The sequence below is a fragment of the Drosophila albomicans genome, chromosome 2L, assembly GCF_009650485.2.
Source record: "Drosophila albomicans strain 15112-1751.03 chromosome 2L, ASM965048v2, whole genome shotgun sequence".
NCBI lineage: Eukaryota > Metazoa > Arthropoda > Insecta > Diptera > Drosophilidae > Drosophila > Drosophila albomicans.
In genome coordinates, this window is record NC_047628.2 from 24,252,978 (window position 1) to 24,272,217 (window position 19,240).

The 19,240-nt window shown below is 38.9% G+C and overlaps 1 protein-coding gene across 7 annotated transcripts in view; it reads right to left on the reverse strand.

The window, feature by feature from the left end:
- Window positions 1–832: 832 nt before the first annotated feature.
- Window positions 833–19,240, reverse strand: part of LOC117565525 (dual 3',5'-cyclic-AMP and -GMP phosphodiesterase 11) — a 150,803-nt gene continuing 132,395 nt past the window's right edge. For 5 of the 7 annotated variants that reach the window (XM_052002686.1, XM_052002685.1, XM_034244669.2 and 2 more), the window contains 15 exons: window positions 13,721–14,252; window positions 11,503–11,649; window positions 11,008–11,431; window positions 10,417–10,556; window positions 9,261–9,411; window positions 7,387–7,542; window positions 6,546–7,067; window positions 5,666–5,842; window positions 4,118–4,204; window positions 3,881–4,048; window positions 3,706–3,815; window positions 3,452–3,640; window positions 3,169–3,385; window positions 3,025–3,108; window positions 833–2,966 (listed from right to left, as the gene is read on the reverse strand). In XM_052002686.1, the coding sequence (XP_051858646.1) occupies window positions 1,854–2,966; window positions 3,025–3,108; window positions 3,169–3,385; window positions 3,452–3,640; window positions 3,706–3,815; window positions 3,881–4,048; window positions 4,118–4,204; window positions 5,666–5,842; window positions 6,546–7,067; window positions 7,387–7,542; window positions 9,261–9,411; window positions 10,417–10,556; window positions 11,008–11,431; window positions 11,503–11,649; window positions 13,721–14,252 (4,217 nt within the window). In that variant the 3' untranslated portion in view covers window positions 833–1,853. Of the gene's footprint in view, window positions 2,967–3,024; window positions 3,109–3,168; window positions 3,386–3,451; window positions 3,641–3,705; window positions 3,816–3,880; window positions 4,049–4,117; window positions 4,205–5,665; window positions 5,843–6,545; window positions 7,068–7,386; window positions 7,543–9,260; window positions 9,412–10,416; window positions 10,557–11,007; window positions 11,432–11,502; window positions 11,650–13,720; window positions 14,253–17,713; window positions 18,093–19,240 lie in introns of those variants that run through there. The other 2 variants (XM_034244670.2, XM_034244665.2) reach the window with 2 other exon arrangements.

The following is a 19,240-nucleotide window of genomic DNA, read 5'->3' on the forward strand; positions in this document are numbered from 1 at the left end:
GACAAAAAGGACGAATATCCTTCAGATAGCCAAGTTACAAGGACTTTTTTGTAAACAGAAAATAGCGCATATCTCAGCCGTATCCTGTCTGATCCTTGCGATCCTTATGTCAATCAAAAGATTTTGATGAGACCTATCATCCTAGCAAAAATCATTCAAATCGTCCTTGCGGTTCTCGAGTTATCCTGGAATTTGTGATTTTGGTCTGTTTTCCTTGGCCCTCAGACTGAAAATTTACAAGTGTTGGATTCTTAGATGACCCCATATTTTTTTGATGCCGATCGATAGAATTAGAGTATATTATACGATTACATATAGTCCCGATGAAATCTGCCAGGATTTACGGAAGTTATGTCCTTTTTTCATTTCAAATATGTTGCTTTATTGCAACTTGTTAAAATTTCAGTGCATACTTTTAGGCGCAAGTATTAAAGCGCAGATGAGCCAAATGTATTTAAGAATTTCCTGAACTTTTAAGATAATTTTAGAAAAAAAAAACAAGTTTAAAGTTTAAATATCTGTTTGCTTTATTTAGTTTTGCTCTTTGAACGTTGTTCCATTACAGCAAATAATTTGTGTGATTTAGATAAGATCTCTATAATGCTGACAATAAATAACAAAACTCACAAAGTACGATTAGATCTAAAGAAGGTTTGCTTTACTGTCCATACACACATATTAATATATATATATATTTGATATATGTATGTACATATGTGTATAGATTAAATAAATACACGTGCATTAAATACAGACCGTTAGACGTGCTTGTCGTTTAACGCATGTGCTTTAATGTGATATTAACAAAAACTTGAAGATATTACAATTAAACTTTTGAATTTACTTTGTTGTCTTCAACATGTATTTTTTGTTTCTTTGTTTTTTTTTTTCTTTTTTGAATCTCTCAACTGAGCTGGGCATTTGCATAGGGCCAAGCCCAACGACAGAGCAGACGAGAGATTGAATAGATACATATGTTACATACATATATTTTTGTGGTATATATTGTATATATAGTTATTATCGCATATGTTTTATAATAGTTTATAATAATTATAATTATTTAAATTCGAATAGAGCGCAGCAGACAAAAATACATACAAAGCGCTTAGTATAGTGTATTTTATATAGTATGCATAGAGTTAATTGTTATTTAAGCTGTTGTGCTACCCACAGATAATTCAACTAAACTGCCGCAGTGCATATTACAAATACTACTCGTACTATCGTATTGTACACTATATGTTCGAGTAGTATTATCAAGTGTAGCAGGAATACAATACTTTTTATGTGTTCTTCTTGTTTTGTTTTTTTGTATCTCAATTTTGGTACATTTTGTGCTTAATTTGCTAAAGAATTTGACTTTGCTTTCGTTTGTTTTTTTAATTTTGGGTTTGGGGTTTGCAATGAATTTATATATACTCGTATAGATTATCATTATATAGCGTAGAAGATATTTGGAACTAAACTAAAATTGAAGTTACACACACAGCATATTGTGTCATTATATAATTACAAATAGGTTTGCACACTGATAAATATACACGTGTGTAGTATATATACTATATAGGAATCTTTCTATTTAGTTTGTAATCAAATTGCAGTGTCACAATTTGTTTATGGTATGTTTTATATACGATTATCAAATTTATGATTTAATTATTTAGTTTTACTGCACTGCGCGATACGGCGACCTCTCGATACTGATACAAAATTATATACAAAATGTGTGCGTGAGAAATATATGTACAATAATATCTACTATACTATATATTATTATTATATATATATAGTATTTCTTGAATGACAGTCCAAGGGAGGTTGACTTAAGCTATCAACTGGCTGCCGTCGCCTCACTTATCAGCCGCCAATCCATTGCTGTTGTTCGTCTCCGAGTGGCGACGTGCCAGCAAATGATGATGATGTTGCTGCAGTTGCTGCTGTGGATAGTTGAATGGCAGACCGTGGCCATTGGTAAAGGTCAGACCATCGAGGTTTCCCAGTTTACCCACAATTTTTGGTATTTTATCACTTTCCGCGCCGAGGCCAATGAGGCCGCTGCCGCCAATGCTGGCGCTGCCAATGCCGCCACCAATGATGTGGTTCTGATTGTGTTGCGAATGCGTATGCGAGTGGTGATGATGATGATGATGATTATTGTGATGATTATGATGGTTGTGGTTGTGGTTGTGATTATGCTGATGGTTTATGGCTGGAGTGCTTTTGCAGAGCGCAACATCTTTTTTATGATTGCCAGCACAGCCATTTAACTCTTGGGTCCCCTTTAAGGAACTCGTCTTGCGCACCTGCATGCGTGTCTGATCGCAGTTCTTGCAACGAGGCTTTGCCACAACTGTCGCTTTGCCCTGCGACAATGCATTGAGATTAGCGGCTACCAATTTGGCCTGCAGAGTCTTTGAGGGAGAAACGGGTGTGCTGTCGTCTTCGCCAGTTGGCGGTGGCGTTGAGAGGCGACTGGAAACGGTGGACGAACTGCTTGAGGACATGCAGCTGCTATTGCTGCTGTTGCTGGCATGTCCATTCTCCAGCTGGGCCACCATATGAGTGTCGACATCGACAACTTCACCATCATCATCATCATCTACATCATTAACATCATCATCATCATCACTGGTTGGCTGGTTGCTGCTGGGACGAGAAGCGATGGCAATGTTGTTAGTAGTTGCGTTGCTTTTGTCAACACTCAAGCCATTTACGCATGCATCAGCTTCTGCTGCAGCCTCGGACTCAGCTCCATCAGCCGCATCAACCACATTGTCCACCATACTATCATCACTTGTCGCCTGTTTGCTGTCACCATTCGCTATCACAATTTGCTGCGCCTTGGGCTGCTGATCCTGACTAGTTTTGGTTTTTACATCGTCGGCCATATCAATCCAATGACCACGATTATCCCGCACGCCATCCACGAGCGGTTCCAGTTTATCCGAGAGCACGGCGAATGCCTAGAAAGAGAAAAAGGTATTAATAACAGTTTCACTTAGAGAAGACAATCGGACGCACCTCATAGATGGGCAGGCAAATGGAATCTATGAAATTGACCTGCATCATGGGCAGCTCATCCTCCTTCTCACGATTCATTATATCCTGTAGAGAACAAATATTTACTTTAATATAAATTCTTCGTATTTCATTTACTATACTTACAATTGGAGTTATGTTTAGCTCCTGTTTCTCCATGTCGCCCTGCTCAAAGAACTCGGAGCTAACCAAATCGGCCACGCGCTTCTCAATCTCCCACGGCTTTGTTATGGCCGACAAATCACAGACAGTCATGCTCATCGCACGCAACAAGGCGCGCGGCTCCTCGGTCGCCCAATAGTTCAGCGGCTCCTGCACGCTCTCCAAGAACGGACCACGTTTTCTAGTAGTCGTAAATAAATGAACTTAGTTAGGTACAACAAATAATTGAAGTTCAAGCGATACTCACTTAAAGTAAACAGCGAGATCCGTGGATAGTATGGCATCCTCAAGCACGCGTATGACGCGACAATAGTCATCTGAGGACAGATTGGCCAATATTTGATTGCCGGGACTATTGAGGATCATCAAGCACTGATCAAAGTGATGATGCTCCATGGTGGATGTGGAATACAGTTGCGCCAACGGCGAGGATGCTCTAAATAGCAAACACAATTAAATTAGCAAATGATTTCAACAAAAATCCCTTTCAATGCTACTCACTTAATCTGGAAGGAGTTGTTGGTCCCCCGATGATCGAGATCGTGGCACAAACATCCAATGATTAGAGCCAAGCATTCAATTTCACCAAAGATCTTCCACCATTGTGTGGTCTAAAGGAATAACGAAATAAAGGAGTATTAAGAGGTGATTTATAATAATTTCAAATCGCACTTACAGTTAGTATGGCGAACATCATTTGGGCCACATTGAAGGCATGACGCCAGTTGTGATAGGTAACATTGCGATAGTTTTTCTTGACGCTCAGCAGCCAACGGCAAAGCACCTCGTAATCAATATGAAAACGTTCCACGAAATCGAGATCCAAGAACATGCGCAAACAAGCCTGCAAAGGTGAAGAGGAAATACTTAGCATATTGTTTGAGAAGTATATATTACCAGCTGACGAACTTACCTTCAGCGTATCATCATCTTCAAAGTGGATGTCATCGAACTTAAAGTCGTGCAGGTGAAAATGTACAGCTGAGGGAACTCGTAAACGCTGTAAAGTAAACAAATTAAATCCAATTAATAAACAAAAATGTTTATTTCATTATTCGAAGATGCTCCAAAAGATGAATTCGATATTCCCAAATAATAAAATTTTGAATTCCGTTACAAACTTTTAGTACATGCCAACTAATTTTGTTTTTATCTAATAAATTTCACTCCAAGAAGTGCATTTAAGTGCAAACACTATAAAAAGGTGTTAGACCCTGTACTAAGTGTCAGTCGCATAAACTTCCAGGCAGTTAGTACTCTAGTTGATCATTTTTTATGGCTACTCCTTTGGATGCTATCAATCGCTTTATTTCTCTATTATTTATTAGCTGCGTTTGCTCAACTTTATTATGCTGACTTTCATTAAGAGAGCGCGCGCACGAGCCGCACATCCCAGTGGATGCTCAAATGGATATAAATAACGTAGAGCATCATCCTGACTACAGCAGGAGAGCAGCACCAAACAGCAGCTGTCAGGGAATGCAAATTGATGCCCATGAGCCGCAGAGCGAACAGCTCATCAGCATGATGTACTCTCTCTCTCTCTCTACTATCCCCCTTTTCCCCACTTCTCTCGCTACTCCCATGGCTACTACTAGAATTTCTACTCCGGCTCTAGTCTTCCTTAGTCAAATAGCCTGACAGTTCAGTTCAGTTTACTGTTGCACAGTGAGAACTTGCAAAAAGGGTTTTATATTCTTTGCGTGTTTGTTTTTATATCTTCTTGTTTTTTTTTGTTGTGCCTCGCTTGATGGCATAATCGCTGTGGCTCTAGTAAGAGAAAGGCAGAAAGACGGGTGAGCATAGAATGGCATAATTTTAATTAAAATTAATAACCCAGTAACGTGGACAGCTGACAGGGGACAAGAGGCGGTCGGTCATAATTTTAGCCAGCATAATTACGAAAAGTGTCGGACGCCAGGAGCCAAGAGAACCAAACAGACAGCGCACAAAAGACAAACAGAGAGACAGATGTGAAAAACTTGAAGCAGACTAGGGCCAAAGACAGGCAGGCAGGCAGAGGAGGGGGCAGTGAGTAGCCCCAACAACACTTCTTAACCAGTGTGCGAAAGTTTCTTTTTGTCATACTTGTGCGAACAAACTAATTACAACTGTCAACACGTTGGGCCCGGCCCGAGACGAGGATTGAGAGCTGTGGAAGGCATTGCTACTGTCACGCAAAAATAATAAAAACATGCTAGCTAAAACAGAGCACTTTATGGAGTGGCATCAACACAAATGAGACACGAGTCCAAGTCCAAGTCCAAGTACGAGTCCGAGTCCGTGTTGAAGTCCAGTCTGTCATTTGGCGACCTTTTCACATACAAATTAAGCATTTAAATGCAGTACAGTTGATGCTCTCTCTCTCTCTCTCTCGATATTCTCTGTCATTTGTATTATAAGCTACGACACCCATGGGTGCCATTTGGCATTTAGCATTTGGCATTTAGCTGAAACTTACGCGCAACCGATGAGCCTCATCCATGGTGGCGGATGCATGATAGCTGAGCACCTCCAGGGTGACGCTCTGCTTGGCCATCGCCACAATTGCCTTCTCGTACATGTGCGTGTTGTGGATTCCCATGCCGCAAAAGATGGCGAATGCCTCCACAAAGTTCTCATCGTTTTTGGTAAAGTCCTGCAAAAGAAATTGCACATCAAATTGATTTACAAATTTAGCTTAATATGGAATATAGAGTGGAAGTATTATACAATTTATAAGTAAAAGAAGTAGCCAAAATATAATAAGAGATTACATAATTTCAAACAAATTAAATTGGTTTACTCTTTGTAAGAAAAATCATCTTTGTAGTGTTTCAAATAAACAAAAATATATTGGAATAAAGCTCAAAAGTTACTGCAAAAGACTTATCAACTTATTGTTAGCAATAGTTGAGAGGCTTGGCTTTATATGCGATTCTTTAGACAACTGAGAAGTGAATGTTAAGAATTTAATTGGAATTATATAGTATATTCGCTAAATGCAATGAATGTTAATTCAATTTAAATTCTGGCATAATTGAAAGGCGACTTTTAAACAAAATGTTTTGAATAAGATTCTAATTCTAATGACGAGACAAAACTTGATAGAAAATTCTGAAGTTTTGTCTCACAAATATATCTTAGTTATTAAATAATAAAAATGGAAATGTGTTCCAATAATAATAATAAAAAAACAACAAATTGGCATTTATAGTAAATAGCCTTGTATTTAAAGATTTCATTCGTTCCTTGAATGTTGGCTTTTCTCACTCAATCTTAAAGTCTAAATACTTGCTAAATCTCTTATCTGGTCTCCATTCTTCTCACTTAATCATAAAATCTAAATATAGTACACTTACCAGTTCGTTGAACTTGTTAATCAGCTGTATAACACCAATGATCTGACCCAGCGAATTCTTGATGGCCATGCAGAGAATGGAGCGATGCTTGAAGCTGGAGTTATCATCGACACTCGCATCGAAGCGATCGTCTTCGTAGGCATTGGGCACGTTCACCGTCTCTCCGGTGGTGGCCACATGTCCGGTGATGCCAATGTTGATGGGGAAACGCGACTCATATGGGCTGGTGCGGGAATTGGCCTCATCCTCGCTGAGATCGTTGGCCTCGAAGTCGAAGACACGCGAAAAGCTGCCCTTGTCCGCCTCGTGGACGAGCAGGATCTGGACACGCTGACACTGGATGAGACTCTGCATGTGGGTGAGAATGCGGAAGACCATGTGCTCGATGGTGCTCTGCTCCTCGAATATCATGCGAGCCAGGTCGAGCAGCACCTGATTGCGTTTAATCTCCAGCTGGGATTTCTCAAACAGCTGTGCGTTGCGTAATCCGATGCCGCAGAACTGCAGATACGAGGCAAATACCTAAGAAAGAAGCGGCGGCAACGGATTATTATTATGGCAGTTGTCAAGCGGATTATGCGGAAATGCATAAAGAAAAAGCATTTCCATTTGCTGCATCCACGATGGTGTAATCCCCAATGTTCTGCCGACTACGATGACGATGACGACAACGAGTCTGTTAAGCTTTTCGCCTTTGTTAAATAATGAATGCAATTTGCATGTGTGTGTGCGAGGCACTTAACTCTTGGCTGTGGCAAACAAAGGATGCTGCTGCAACTGGCAATTGGCACATGCCACACAGACAGAGATGCAAGATTAAGATCGAGAGCAGAGCACTTACCTTCTCATCGATTTCCGAGAAGCATTCGCCATTCATTTTATTGATGACCTGCGCCACGCCAATCACATCCCCGCCCGAATCCTTGATGGGCATGCAGAGCAGCGCTTTGGTTCGATATCCGGTCAACGAATCAATTTCACAATTGAACCGCTCATCCTGCAAGAGATAGAATGAAAAACAAAAGAACTCTTTGTTATTTATCGACCCTAAAGAAAGCAAATTTGTTAGGCAGACTTAGCTAGCTCGCAATTTTATTTATTATGGCATTAGATTATTGATTACTTATTACAGTACTCTTTTTATGTTTAGGGAATTTATCTTATTGACTTGAATTTCTTCAAGAAAATTTCATTTAAATGTTACAGATCAAAGTGCTACTCCAACTATGATTTTTTCATTGATCAACCTTAAGTGAACTCAATATTTTTTCTCTCAGTTTACAAGTCGCAAACATAAATTGCCTTTTCACTTCTCAAATATTTGAAAGATGATTAAAATATGAGTGTATATTGATTTTTGATTCCTTGTTAATATGCCACATGGTTAATACTCAGCAGCTAATATATTGTTGCAATCTATCTAGCTGCAAATCAATTTAATTCTATGTTATAATTCCACAAAGTTACTCTCTATATGTACTTCACACCTAAAGAGTTACGAGTTTTCACACCCTTCGATTGTTCCGCAAATCGATGCTAGTTATATGTCGAGCAATATGTAGAGAAAACATGTCGCAGTTTTTATAGACATATCGTAGGCTAAATATAGTTTTGTTTTTTTTTTTGTGGTTTTAAGCTCAAAGAGTCTAGACAGTTGGTCTATTGTCTAGCTGAAGCCAAATACTTGTATTCATGCTTGTAGACACACTTATGCCTTTTCTTCTTCTTCTTCCACTTCGTCTCATGGTTTCTTTTTACACCAATTTGGAGCTGTTAATTCCGCTATTTGTGTAGGTCATCATGTTTTGGCCATGTTGGCTCTACGAAGTTGCCTGACTTGCAATAATTCTTATTTTTTTTTTCCTCTCTTGGCTGTTGGACAGGCGCGTTGTTTTTTTGTTGTTGTTTTTGTGTCTTGCGTCGTATAATTTGTGTCAGCCAAAGTCCAAATAAATAAATAACTCGTGCTAACCGTTCCTTAAGTCAGTTACCAAGAGTGGAAGAGAGATGAAGATAGAAGACTCGCACCTCATCACAATCACATTCACAGCCAAAAATTGTTTAGAGTTATCTGTCTGGACTTCAGTTAATTGTGCTAAAATGTTGTGATAAAAGAGCCAACACCCAGTTGGCCAAACGCAAAAAAAAGGGAAGCAAAATGCGTCACATTTGCTGCATTTGTATGTGTAAACAACAATTGTTGGCCATGTCTTAAGTTGGCTTAGACAACAAGATAAAAGACACGCGCCAAATGGCCCATAGACTTTAAGACCTTTAAGAGGCGCTCAGTTGAGCAAAAAGAGCTAACATAACATGGCCTAAACACATAACTGGCGTAACTTTTTTTTCTTTCTTCGTTCTTGTTGTCTTTCTTTTTGGCCACAAGATTAATTACGGCCCAATTGGCTGGCTGAGCAAGCTTTGAATTCACTGAGCAATATTTGAAACTTGAAAAGCAATTTCGAGCATTTTCCAGCTTCCACTTTAGAGCGCTGAGTGTGTGTCAATGTGAATGTGAATGTGAGTATCAAAGTGAATAGCAATGCTATCTGTCTGTCTGCTTGCATCATAAATCTTAGCGCGTCTCGAATTTGCCACTGTCGAAAGTTTGCCCCGTTTTAGGGTCATTTGATTTATGGTCATCCATAGGAAATCGCATTCAAATTTGTCAATTGATTTGCTGCTGCTGCAGCTGCTGTAAAACTTTCCACTGACCTGGTAAGCGTCCGGTATGTTGACGGGCTCGCCGCTCTCTGCCACATGTCCGGCAATCCCGGTGCCCCATGCAACGCGCACTTCCTCCTGCTGTTCCATTTCCTCGACGGTGCTGCGTGGGCAAACATCGAACAGCTTCGACACGAGGCATCTGCAAAATGTTGAAGCAAGTTAAAGCAAATGTTTAAGCATTATCTTCAATGGATTTATACAGTAAATATATTCAAGCATTCCACAATTAGTTTTTCCCCTTTTTCGCTTTGCAAAATCGTCCCCTGAGGGCACACATTCTTACTCTCTCTCGCTCGACTCGCTGCCAAAAAGTGCATTTGAGAAATCATAAAATGCCAAAAATAAATGCCATCAGCAAAAAAAATGTTGCACGGACAAAGTTAAAGCCACTGTGTTGCAACTGTGCTGCGCAAAAAGTTTCGCAACCAAATGGCTTTGGGCCAATGAAGTCATCGCCGCTTTGGCAACATACTCTCTCCGACTCTCCGAGAGCACCGAAAGCACTTGCCTGATTACAAAATTCAATTTTGCACAGTTATTAGTGTTAAATTCTGGTTGCCTCCTCTTCTATGGAATGCAATAAGCAAGAGATTGCCTCAAGCCACCAAGAAGAAGGTAGCACAAAACTTTTTATAGCTTCATCTTTCGAAAGTGCTTCAGTTCTCTTATGCATATTTGCAAATGCTTATGATAGCAAATTGGCTGGCTAAAGGTAGCAAAAAGTGCCACAAAACTGACAATCTGACAATAACACTTCAAAGATATTTTCGGCAAGCAGCAAAGTGCTTTTAATTATTGTGATAAGCTACCAAAATGTCGAGTTATTTTTGTCCTATCTATTTATTTATAAACAAGCTGCGAGTTGATGAATGGAATGTATTGAAGAGCATCGCATTTGAGTTGAAAGCAAGTGTTTGGCTGTGCACAACAACTCGACAATCTCTAAACAGTCGTTATGCAAATTGACTCTATCAATTGATAAGAGATTCCAAGAAGTGACAAAGCAAATAGACACTCGCATTCTTTAGCTAATCAGCGAGAGATATCGCAGCAAGAATCTGTCAAATGTGATAAAAATTGATTTACTATAATTCTGTAGTTTACAATCTACTTAGTTTTATTTTCAATAAATCTTCGTACTTACTTTTTAAGTCCATCGGCGCCATTGCAGCGTCCTTGCACCAAAAACAATGAACCGCGATCCGCATTCAACAGTATCGAGACATTCTGCAAGATCTTGTGACACAATGTGCGCACCTCCAGCTCATTACAAATGTCCTTTACCTGGAAAGAGATGAAAAACCCCAAATGATAAGAGTGTGCCGTAAAAAGTCACAGTTACAGTTCGGAAAATAAATAGAGCAATTCGACATGCACTTAGTTACTAATGTGGGCTGAATTTCTAGTTAAGCAAACAAGGCAATCAGCTAAAAATAATAGTGACAAACAAACGAAACGTCTGAGTGACGTCTGTGACAATGTTGTTTGCAGTTCGCTATGCTGGCCAGGCCTCTTAGCTGTTTGCTGATAACAACGTCAGTAGGCTAAAGTGGGCAAATATGCCGTTTGTTATTGAATGTGTGTGTGTAAAATCAATTTAGAAATCAAATTGACAAGCGGCAAGAATTCTGTGGAAAATGCAAGCCATAAAGCAAATTTCCAGCAAAATGTAATTGAAGAATTCAAAACGGAAATGTGAATCAGAATGAATGAAATGTTATACATATAGTATTACCAGCTCAAAGATCAGCTCCTTTTCGTCGAGTTGCTTCAGCTCGTTGCGGGACAAACGCTGTGGCCGCTGATGACAGTGATAGGGATACGTATACGACATGTGTGCCGCATTGTTGTGCGTTGCATTGTGTGCGTTGTTCGCATTGCTGCTGTTCGAGCCACTCGCAGTGCTGCTGCCAACAGCGCCGCCAGCCTGATAGTGACTGTGCTGATAATGCGGATGATTGTGATGATAGTGATGATGATGCTGCGGCTGATACTGATATTGGCCAGCAACGACGCCGCCAACATTCTGCAGATTGCTGCAACTGCCACTCGAATTGTCCAGCTGCGGACCAATACTCAAGAATGTTGGTGTGCCATCGATCGTGTTCACAATGGGCTTCAAGAGGCCGCCACGCTCGAATTCATGTGCTGAGATTTTGCTGTTTAAGAGAGAGATTGAAACTCATTAAGTTGTCAGTTGATTAAAGAAGCAATCACAATCACAACTTACCGCACTGGAGTTGTGGCACCGGAGCCGCCACGTGAGCTGCATGTCTGGCCATTGGGATGTGTGGGCGAATTGCTGCTGATGACATCGTTGCCAGCGGTTGTGGCATGCGACACCAGCCAAGCATCCACAGTTTGACGCGTTGCCTTTCTACAAAAAAAAAACACACGCACATGAGATTGAGTTTCAGTTCAAACACATATTAAAATACTATTAAAAATTAAGCGTGTTTGGACAGAGGACGCGACTTTTGCATGCATGCGCCAGCGCCACCAAATGAAATTGTCTAATAAAATGTCAGCTCATAAATATTCAGCAAGCGAATAATTTTGCGTCATGCTGCATGCCACCATCAACCAGCCATCAGCCATTTGGCCTGTCTGCCCCACATGTGTCCTTATGGCCACACGCGCGCGAGGCATAAAAATTCAGCAATCACAGCGAGCAACTCTTTTGAAGAGAGAGTGAGAGAGAGCAAGTGTGGCAAGCTGACTGTCAGCTAGTCACAGAATCCGGGGCGACCCAATGTCCAACAGAGTGCGAGACTCAGCCTCAGTCTGATGCTGATGCTGTTGTGGCCATGCGCCTGACATATTCTTATGCAAAGTACACAAAATGAAGCCTTTTTTCTGGCTCGTTTAATGTGCCCAACACGCCCAGCGGCAAACCGAAACAGAGCAGCAACAAACAACCACTAGAACAACTACAACTACAACTACAACAACAACACAAAAGGGGAAAAGAGCAACAACAAACTATTTGAGCCAAAGGGCCGACATCGTCTGTTGGCCATGAAAATAAAGCCCAATTTATGTTTTTAGTTGTTAGTGATTTTTATTATGTGTCATAGCCAAAGGCCAACGCAAAGCGAATGTCCCAAGCAGACACACATATACATACATAACTATCCCTATCCCTGTCTGTATATATGTATGTATCCGTGTGCTGGGAAGCCAATTTCCGGCTTACGGCGGAAACGGGCAAGCAGCCACATGGCTGCCCATAAATATGCTAGAAACTATGGCGAATGGCATCAAAAGCCTTTGGCGCATGCCATTGCAATTTAAACAGGCTTCATAACTTCACATATTCTATTACTTGGCCACCAGCTTTATAATTTATCGATTAAAATGGCACATTAACTACTAAATATTACGCTACAATAAACGGCAGCTTAGCACTTGGCTTTTAAGTATTCAATTTCCTTGAATCGTTAGCAACTTCTGTATATGATTTACAATTATTAAATGCCAGTTATGTTACTATGTTATCCATGAAAAGCTTTACATTAACAACTTTATAGACATTTTTCTACGTTAATTATTAACAACTTGTACTTAAATTGAGAGTAGTAAAAAACCTTTATAGCTATGTTTCAGGTATCTTAAATCATTCGCATTAACAAGTTTTATTCAAATTGCAAACTTTTAAGAAACTGTTGGAGCAATTAAACATAATTGCAAATTATAAACAACTTCAAATTAAATTGATGATCATAAACAAACTTTACTTTTTGTAATTAATTAAAAACTATTTAACTATTTTTGAAGAGATGTCTATGAAGTAGCAGCTTCCACAAATATCAAATTCCACAATAATCAAAAATACTTTGCATAAAACTCTTTATAAAAACATTATAAATATATGTTTTTATTGCTAAAAAGTTTTGAATGGATAACAATCGAAGATATAATTGATATGATTTTAATCAAATTGTAAATAAAACTGACAACTGTAAAAACTTTTAGGACCAAGTATTGATCATTAACAATAATTGGAAACTTAAAAAACATTTTCAAGTGAATTGTAGAGAAATTCTGTATCAAAAATGAAAATTTTCAAAAAATTTCTATAGTTATGTTTCTTAGGATTTTGTTTAAACACTCGAGTGCTGTGTTTCAGAGTGATAACAACCTCTATTTAAATGTCAATTTGGCTAAAACTCGATCGTTATCTTTCTCTATAAATCGATTAAAACTTGTATTCAGATTGTTAACTATTAGAAACTCTACTGATATGTTTCTTGGTTGGTGACAACTTCTATGTAAAATGTCATTTCACAAAAAGTCAATTGATATTATTCTTCGTAAATTGATAACAACTTGTATTTAAATGAGTAACTATTAAAATATCTTCATTGCTATGTTTCTTAATGAATTGCTAGCAACTTCTGAGCAACATTTACCAATTTTTAAATGAATTTTCAGCACTGTTAACTTACCTTATGAAATAGTCCTGTACAAACTCCTGATTCTCATCCATCCACGCTTCCATGCGCGCATGCTCTGGATCATAGGGTCGACTGTGTTGTGGCGATGCTGCCTGATGATATTGATGGGAATAACCCTGATATTGATGTTGCAGATGCTGCTGCTGTTGCTGCTGCAACTGATGGTGGTACAACAAATGCGGCGACTGTTGCTGCTGCTGCTGTTGTTGTTGTTGCTGTGAATGTTGCTGATAGGCAGCAGCTGTGGTGGCAACATAACCACCTCCAGTTGTTGCTGTGTGATTGCTGCCACCGTTAATGTTGTTGCTGCTGTTGCCATTGATGTTGCTGCTGCTGTTGTTGTACTGATAGTGGGCGGGTGATTGCTGTTGCTGGGATAGCGGCAGGGGGACACTGGTGCGTGTGGCAATCAGCAAGCTATGCTCGCTCATACCGTACCCTGTGCCCCCCTGCTCCGCAGGCATTCTAGCCGCTAGCTGCAGCGGCGTTGACGCTGGCTCCTCGATGCTACGCAAATGCAGGCCTGCAATAAAAACCAGAGAGAGTGGAAAATCAAGCATAAATATTTGGTGTTCAAATTGAAATTATTTCGCTGCTTGGTTTTTTCGCACTTCAACAGCGCGACAGCTGCTGACAGCAGTTTTTACTTTTTATGTTATGTTGTGTGTGCTCCCAATTCGATTGCACGACTCGAAGAAACGCGACGCGACGCGAACAACATTTGCATTGCAAATGGCCAACATATCCTTTAAGCGTGCTGCAAAGTCACGCGCCACCTCTGCTCCCCTACCCCCTCTTATGGACATATGCAAATTGCTGTATAATCATAAAATATATAAGGAGAAATAAATGGCACACTCTCTTTAAATTTTTAATTTTAGCACAGAAAAACCATTTCACATACTTATACATATCTATATATTATATTTATTTGCAACTGTGTCGTACAATAAATTCAACTAAATTGCTTTTCCAGCTCATCAATTTGGGGAGCCACACACAACCACACACACAAACACATCTGTGCGACAATTAAGACCATTTAAAGCGCGTTGAGCATTGTCTCGCCTCACACGTAATGTCATAAATAAGTTGCCACCTCTGTTTGCAAACTCTTCGAGACGCTGTGTTGTGCCAGCGTCAACATAACATTAACCGGAAATATTGGCAATTTCCGTGAAATATTGAAACGCCAAACCTCCTTCAATTCCACCCCCTTCGACCCTCTCCCCCTTTTTTGGCTTGTCTGGCTTCTCTAATGGCGCCCATTGAGCAACTGATTAAGTGCTAAAAATAGAAAGAAATACTCGTGTATCCCGGGCAATGGGTGATGGTGATGGATATCTAAGGATATCAGCGCAGGAGTTTGTCATTCAACTCTAAATCACCAGTCTGTGTGTGTGCGTGTATAAATTTGATTTATGATCAACTTTTTGATGTACAAAATAAGCCAAAGAACTCGCAAATTCACCCCAAACATACACCCACAAACACAGAACTTGCTGTGCTCCTGTCAACTGACAATTTGACTTTCCTGGGATAAGCTGAAGCATTCACAAATTGATGGCGCCTGTTGTGTAAACTTGACAAAATTTATGAGCTTGGTTCGTACAACTTTGGTAAGCAAATGAATGCAGCAAAATGTTTATTCGCCAAAATATGCATTGCAAGTTAGTTATTTCGGTAGATAAAATAGTCTAAGGAAATAAATGCATCGAAATATTGAAGCTTTGAAAATACTTATTATAGTTTAACAAATATTACTCGACTGTGACTTTCTTACTTGTTTTAACAATGTTTTTCAATGCAATATTTAAGTTGAAAATTGCACAAAATAAAAAAGGAAAAGAATTTTCGATGCGTAAAAACATAGCTTTTTATTTCAGTAATTGAATTTGTCTAATGTTCAAACAAAGTCTATACAAATATTAAAGCTTTATTATAGTTTTGCAATAATTGAATTTTTAATATTCGAAAAATGTTTTCAATGTTGTTTATGTTAATAAATTGCTCTAAAGGAATCATAAATCATAAATCACAAATGCATTTTAGATTGAAATTAACACAACATTTTTGCAACTCTCAAAATTCAACTGAATCACATTTTCAATCAAAATATTTTGTTACTTATTATTGTTTTGTTTTCCCCCCCAATAACAAAGCCGAATGCTGTTGACTTTCAGCTAGACAACAAAACAAAGTTATGCCAAATATTTGACTCTGGTGAAATAAATTATTTGTCAATTGCCTCTTTGTTTATGAAATTGGCTGCAATTTATGATTTTCGTATTTGTATTTTTCTCGCTCTTTGTGTGCAGTGTCAACAAATCTAAATGTGGAATGCGAAACATAAATTTTGAGTTGATTACAGAGACTCGAATTTTTGGTTTGACATTTCGCAAGAGGATTTTGCACTGCATTTTATATACTACCATATTTATAAATACTCATATGTATTGCGATCATTTGTTGGCATTATATTTGTTGGGCATGTGGACATTTTGGTTTGGGTTTGCTTTCTTTTTGGCTTTTGGTCGTCTTAGCGCTTAAGCTACCAATAGCAGCTTAAAGTCGGCTACTTAATGTTGAGAAATTTATGAGCAAACTCGAGGGAGACGGCAGTGAGAGGAAGGAAATTGACTGGAAGAGTGACACGAGCTGCACTTACATGCCTTTCTCCCACTCTCTCTCTCTTCCTCTCTCTCGTGTGGCACACTTAATCTTTTAAGCTGCATTTGCCTTGCACGGGCAACATGCAACATGCTTAAGCTGCTGCAACACATTCGGCAGCACTTTCCTCCATTCCCCCTGTGGCACATATATATTCTACATCCTCCCCCTTCACACACCTCTCTACGCTCTCTACACGTACGACGTTGTACCTCTTTTTGCCCACTCGAAAGTCAAATGACAGAGCGTCATGGCTGAGTGGGCGCAACCACGCCCCCTTTCCACCAATGGCATTGGCACTCGGCTGCTGCCTTCGCTGCTGTGTGGTTTGATGATGCGTCAGCTTTATATAAGACATCCAGCCCCCAGGCCGACAGCCTTACACACAGCATTGCAATGGTATTTTACTTTTAGTAACAGCAGAAAAGATGAGAAAAAAAAAATAAATAAATAAACTGTGAGACAGGCGATTCATACTTTATGAAGAAGTTCAACGACTAGCAGATATGCTAGGAAGCTGAGAAAGTGCATTAATTAGTCCATCAATCAATCATTGCCCCAATAACTTGGGCTCATTAATTAAATTACGCCAATTGGATGACATTGATGGGCTATTCTCTAAAATGAAGCATCTAAAATATTGCTATATTTTATTTATATGTTATTATATGTCACAAGCTTGAGCTTTTGTTTTCCATAATAAACTGTTTTAGTTAAATGTGGTCAACCATTGTGTGATTATTTTAATTAAAATTCATGCGTTCCAAATATTCTTGTATAGTTTTAATGTATGCAAAACATTAAATTTGATTAAATTTGCCTAGTTAAATGTTGTTTGAATTATAGATGTAATTTTGAGAAGATAGCATTTTAATGCTTGAATCTCAAAAACTATTTTATATAAAAGTTGTAATTTATTCAACAATTTGAATTTAATGTTAAATGTATCTGCAAGCTACAAGACTGCTTTGATACCCTAAATATCTTCTTTATTTTGAGTAGTTGTGGCTTTAGGGTATGTAAAATGCACACATGCAAATATGCACATAATGTTTTATGTTGTTTGTTGGTTTTGTTGGTGGATGCCAAATGCAAATTGAATGTTGGCAAATGTGCAAAAGGAGAGAACAATGTTTTACCATTAGACTCTCTTGATATTGGATCGATGTGAAAGTGTTTACATATATTTATCTATATATATATATATATACTAGTTGCTGTTGTTGTTGTTGCACGTGTGACAAAATATTTGTGCAATTTGTTGAACTTGCAACTTGCTTCCAATTCTCTGGTATCTTTCGTGTGTTTTCTCACCTGTTGTTGCTGTTGTCTCCGTTGCCTGCAAACTATGCGTTGGTGTTTGTTGCTGTTGTTGTTGTTGCTGTTGTTGCTGCTGCTGATGTTTGCTGTTCTTGTTCTTGTTTTTGTAGCGACAACCACGAAATCGACACATACTTGCCGCTTGGCCCATGGGGCCCGCCAGCAATGCGAATGTTAAACCCTCCGTTTTAATGAATTTAATTTTGTCAACTTTAAGCAGCGCTGCCGCGTAACGAATACTATATTTATTGCTGTTATTATTTGTTGCTGTTGCGGCAATCGTTGTTCTAGTTGAGGACGCAATTTTGTTGACTTTGCCGCCGCCAAATGGCCGCAAATGTTCGCAAACTTTTTATTAATATTTTGTTCACTTTGGTTGAGTTTCTTTTGTTGTTGTTGTTTTGTATGTTGCTTTGGCCTTGCAGCACTTTGTTGCAGTTGCATAATCGCAAATTTATTATTGTTGTTTGTTTATATAACTTGTATGCTTTGTTATTTCAATTATGTTTACCGAGTTTTTCTTTTCTTCTCTGAGCTACTCACGTGGCACTCTCACTTCACCATTGAAAACCTGTTGAGATTATTTTGATTGTTTTGTTTTATGAGCATCACTTTTCGTTATGAAAATGTTTGTCGACAGGTACAACAACATCAACAACAAGAAAAAGAAAAACTCTTTTTGCATATCCATTTTTATCATCGTTTGTTTATTTGGTGTAGTAACTTTAAGCTCGGCGGCTTTGACGTTGGTAATTCAATTAACACTTAAGCCGCAGCCCAAATGCAATTGCAGACAGACGCCAATTGATGTGCAAACAAAACCCGAAAAGGTCCTTTACACAGAGAGTGAGGTAAGGGGAGGGGAGGAGCTTGTGGCAAGTGTGGTGTGGGCGTAGCACACGACGACAAGCAAAGCAGAGCAGAGCAGAGCAGACAATGCAGCACACGTAGGCAGCGGGCACTGAAATGTCAGTTAAATAAAATCAACATGGCCAACAAGCTGCTCCGGACCATTGGGCCAACCAAACACAGCTTGAAAGCTAAAAGCAAACACAGCACGGCAACGGGACTAAAAGCAAGAATACCCTTCAATTTGAGTGTAAAAAGGGTATGTGTAAAGGTAAGGGTAAATTTGATGCAAGTAAAAAGTAACTTTGAAAAGATAACTTAAAAGCTCAATTCATTTTATTCCATAAATTAGTTTAAAGCAGAAATAAATTCTTATGATGAAATGATGGAAATAGTGCTTCAAAAGCTTAAGAATTTATATCCCAGAAATAAGTTTTAGAACCACATAATTTCTTCGAAATTATTGAATTACTGCTTCAAAAGCTAAAGAATTTATATCCCATTAAAAGTGTCAGAAATGAGTTGTAAAAGAGATAGAACTTCCATTGAAAATGGTATGGAAATCTGGCTCAAAAGCTTTTTGATTTGTATTCTACAAATGTGCTTAAAACCCGAGAGAATTTCTGTTGAAACAGTGATGGAAAACTTCTTCAAGATTTAAATCCTAGAATA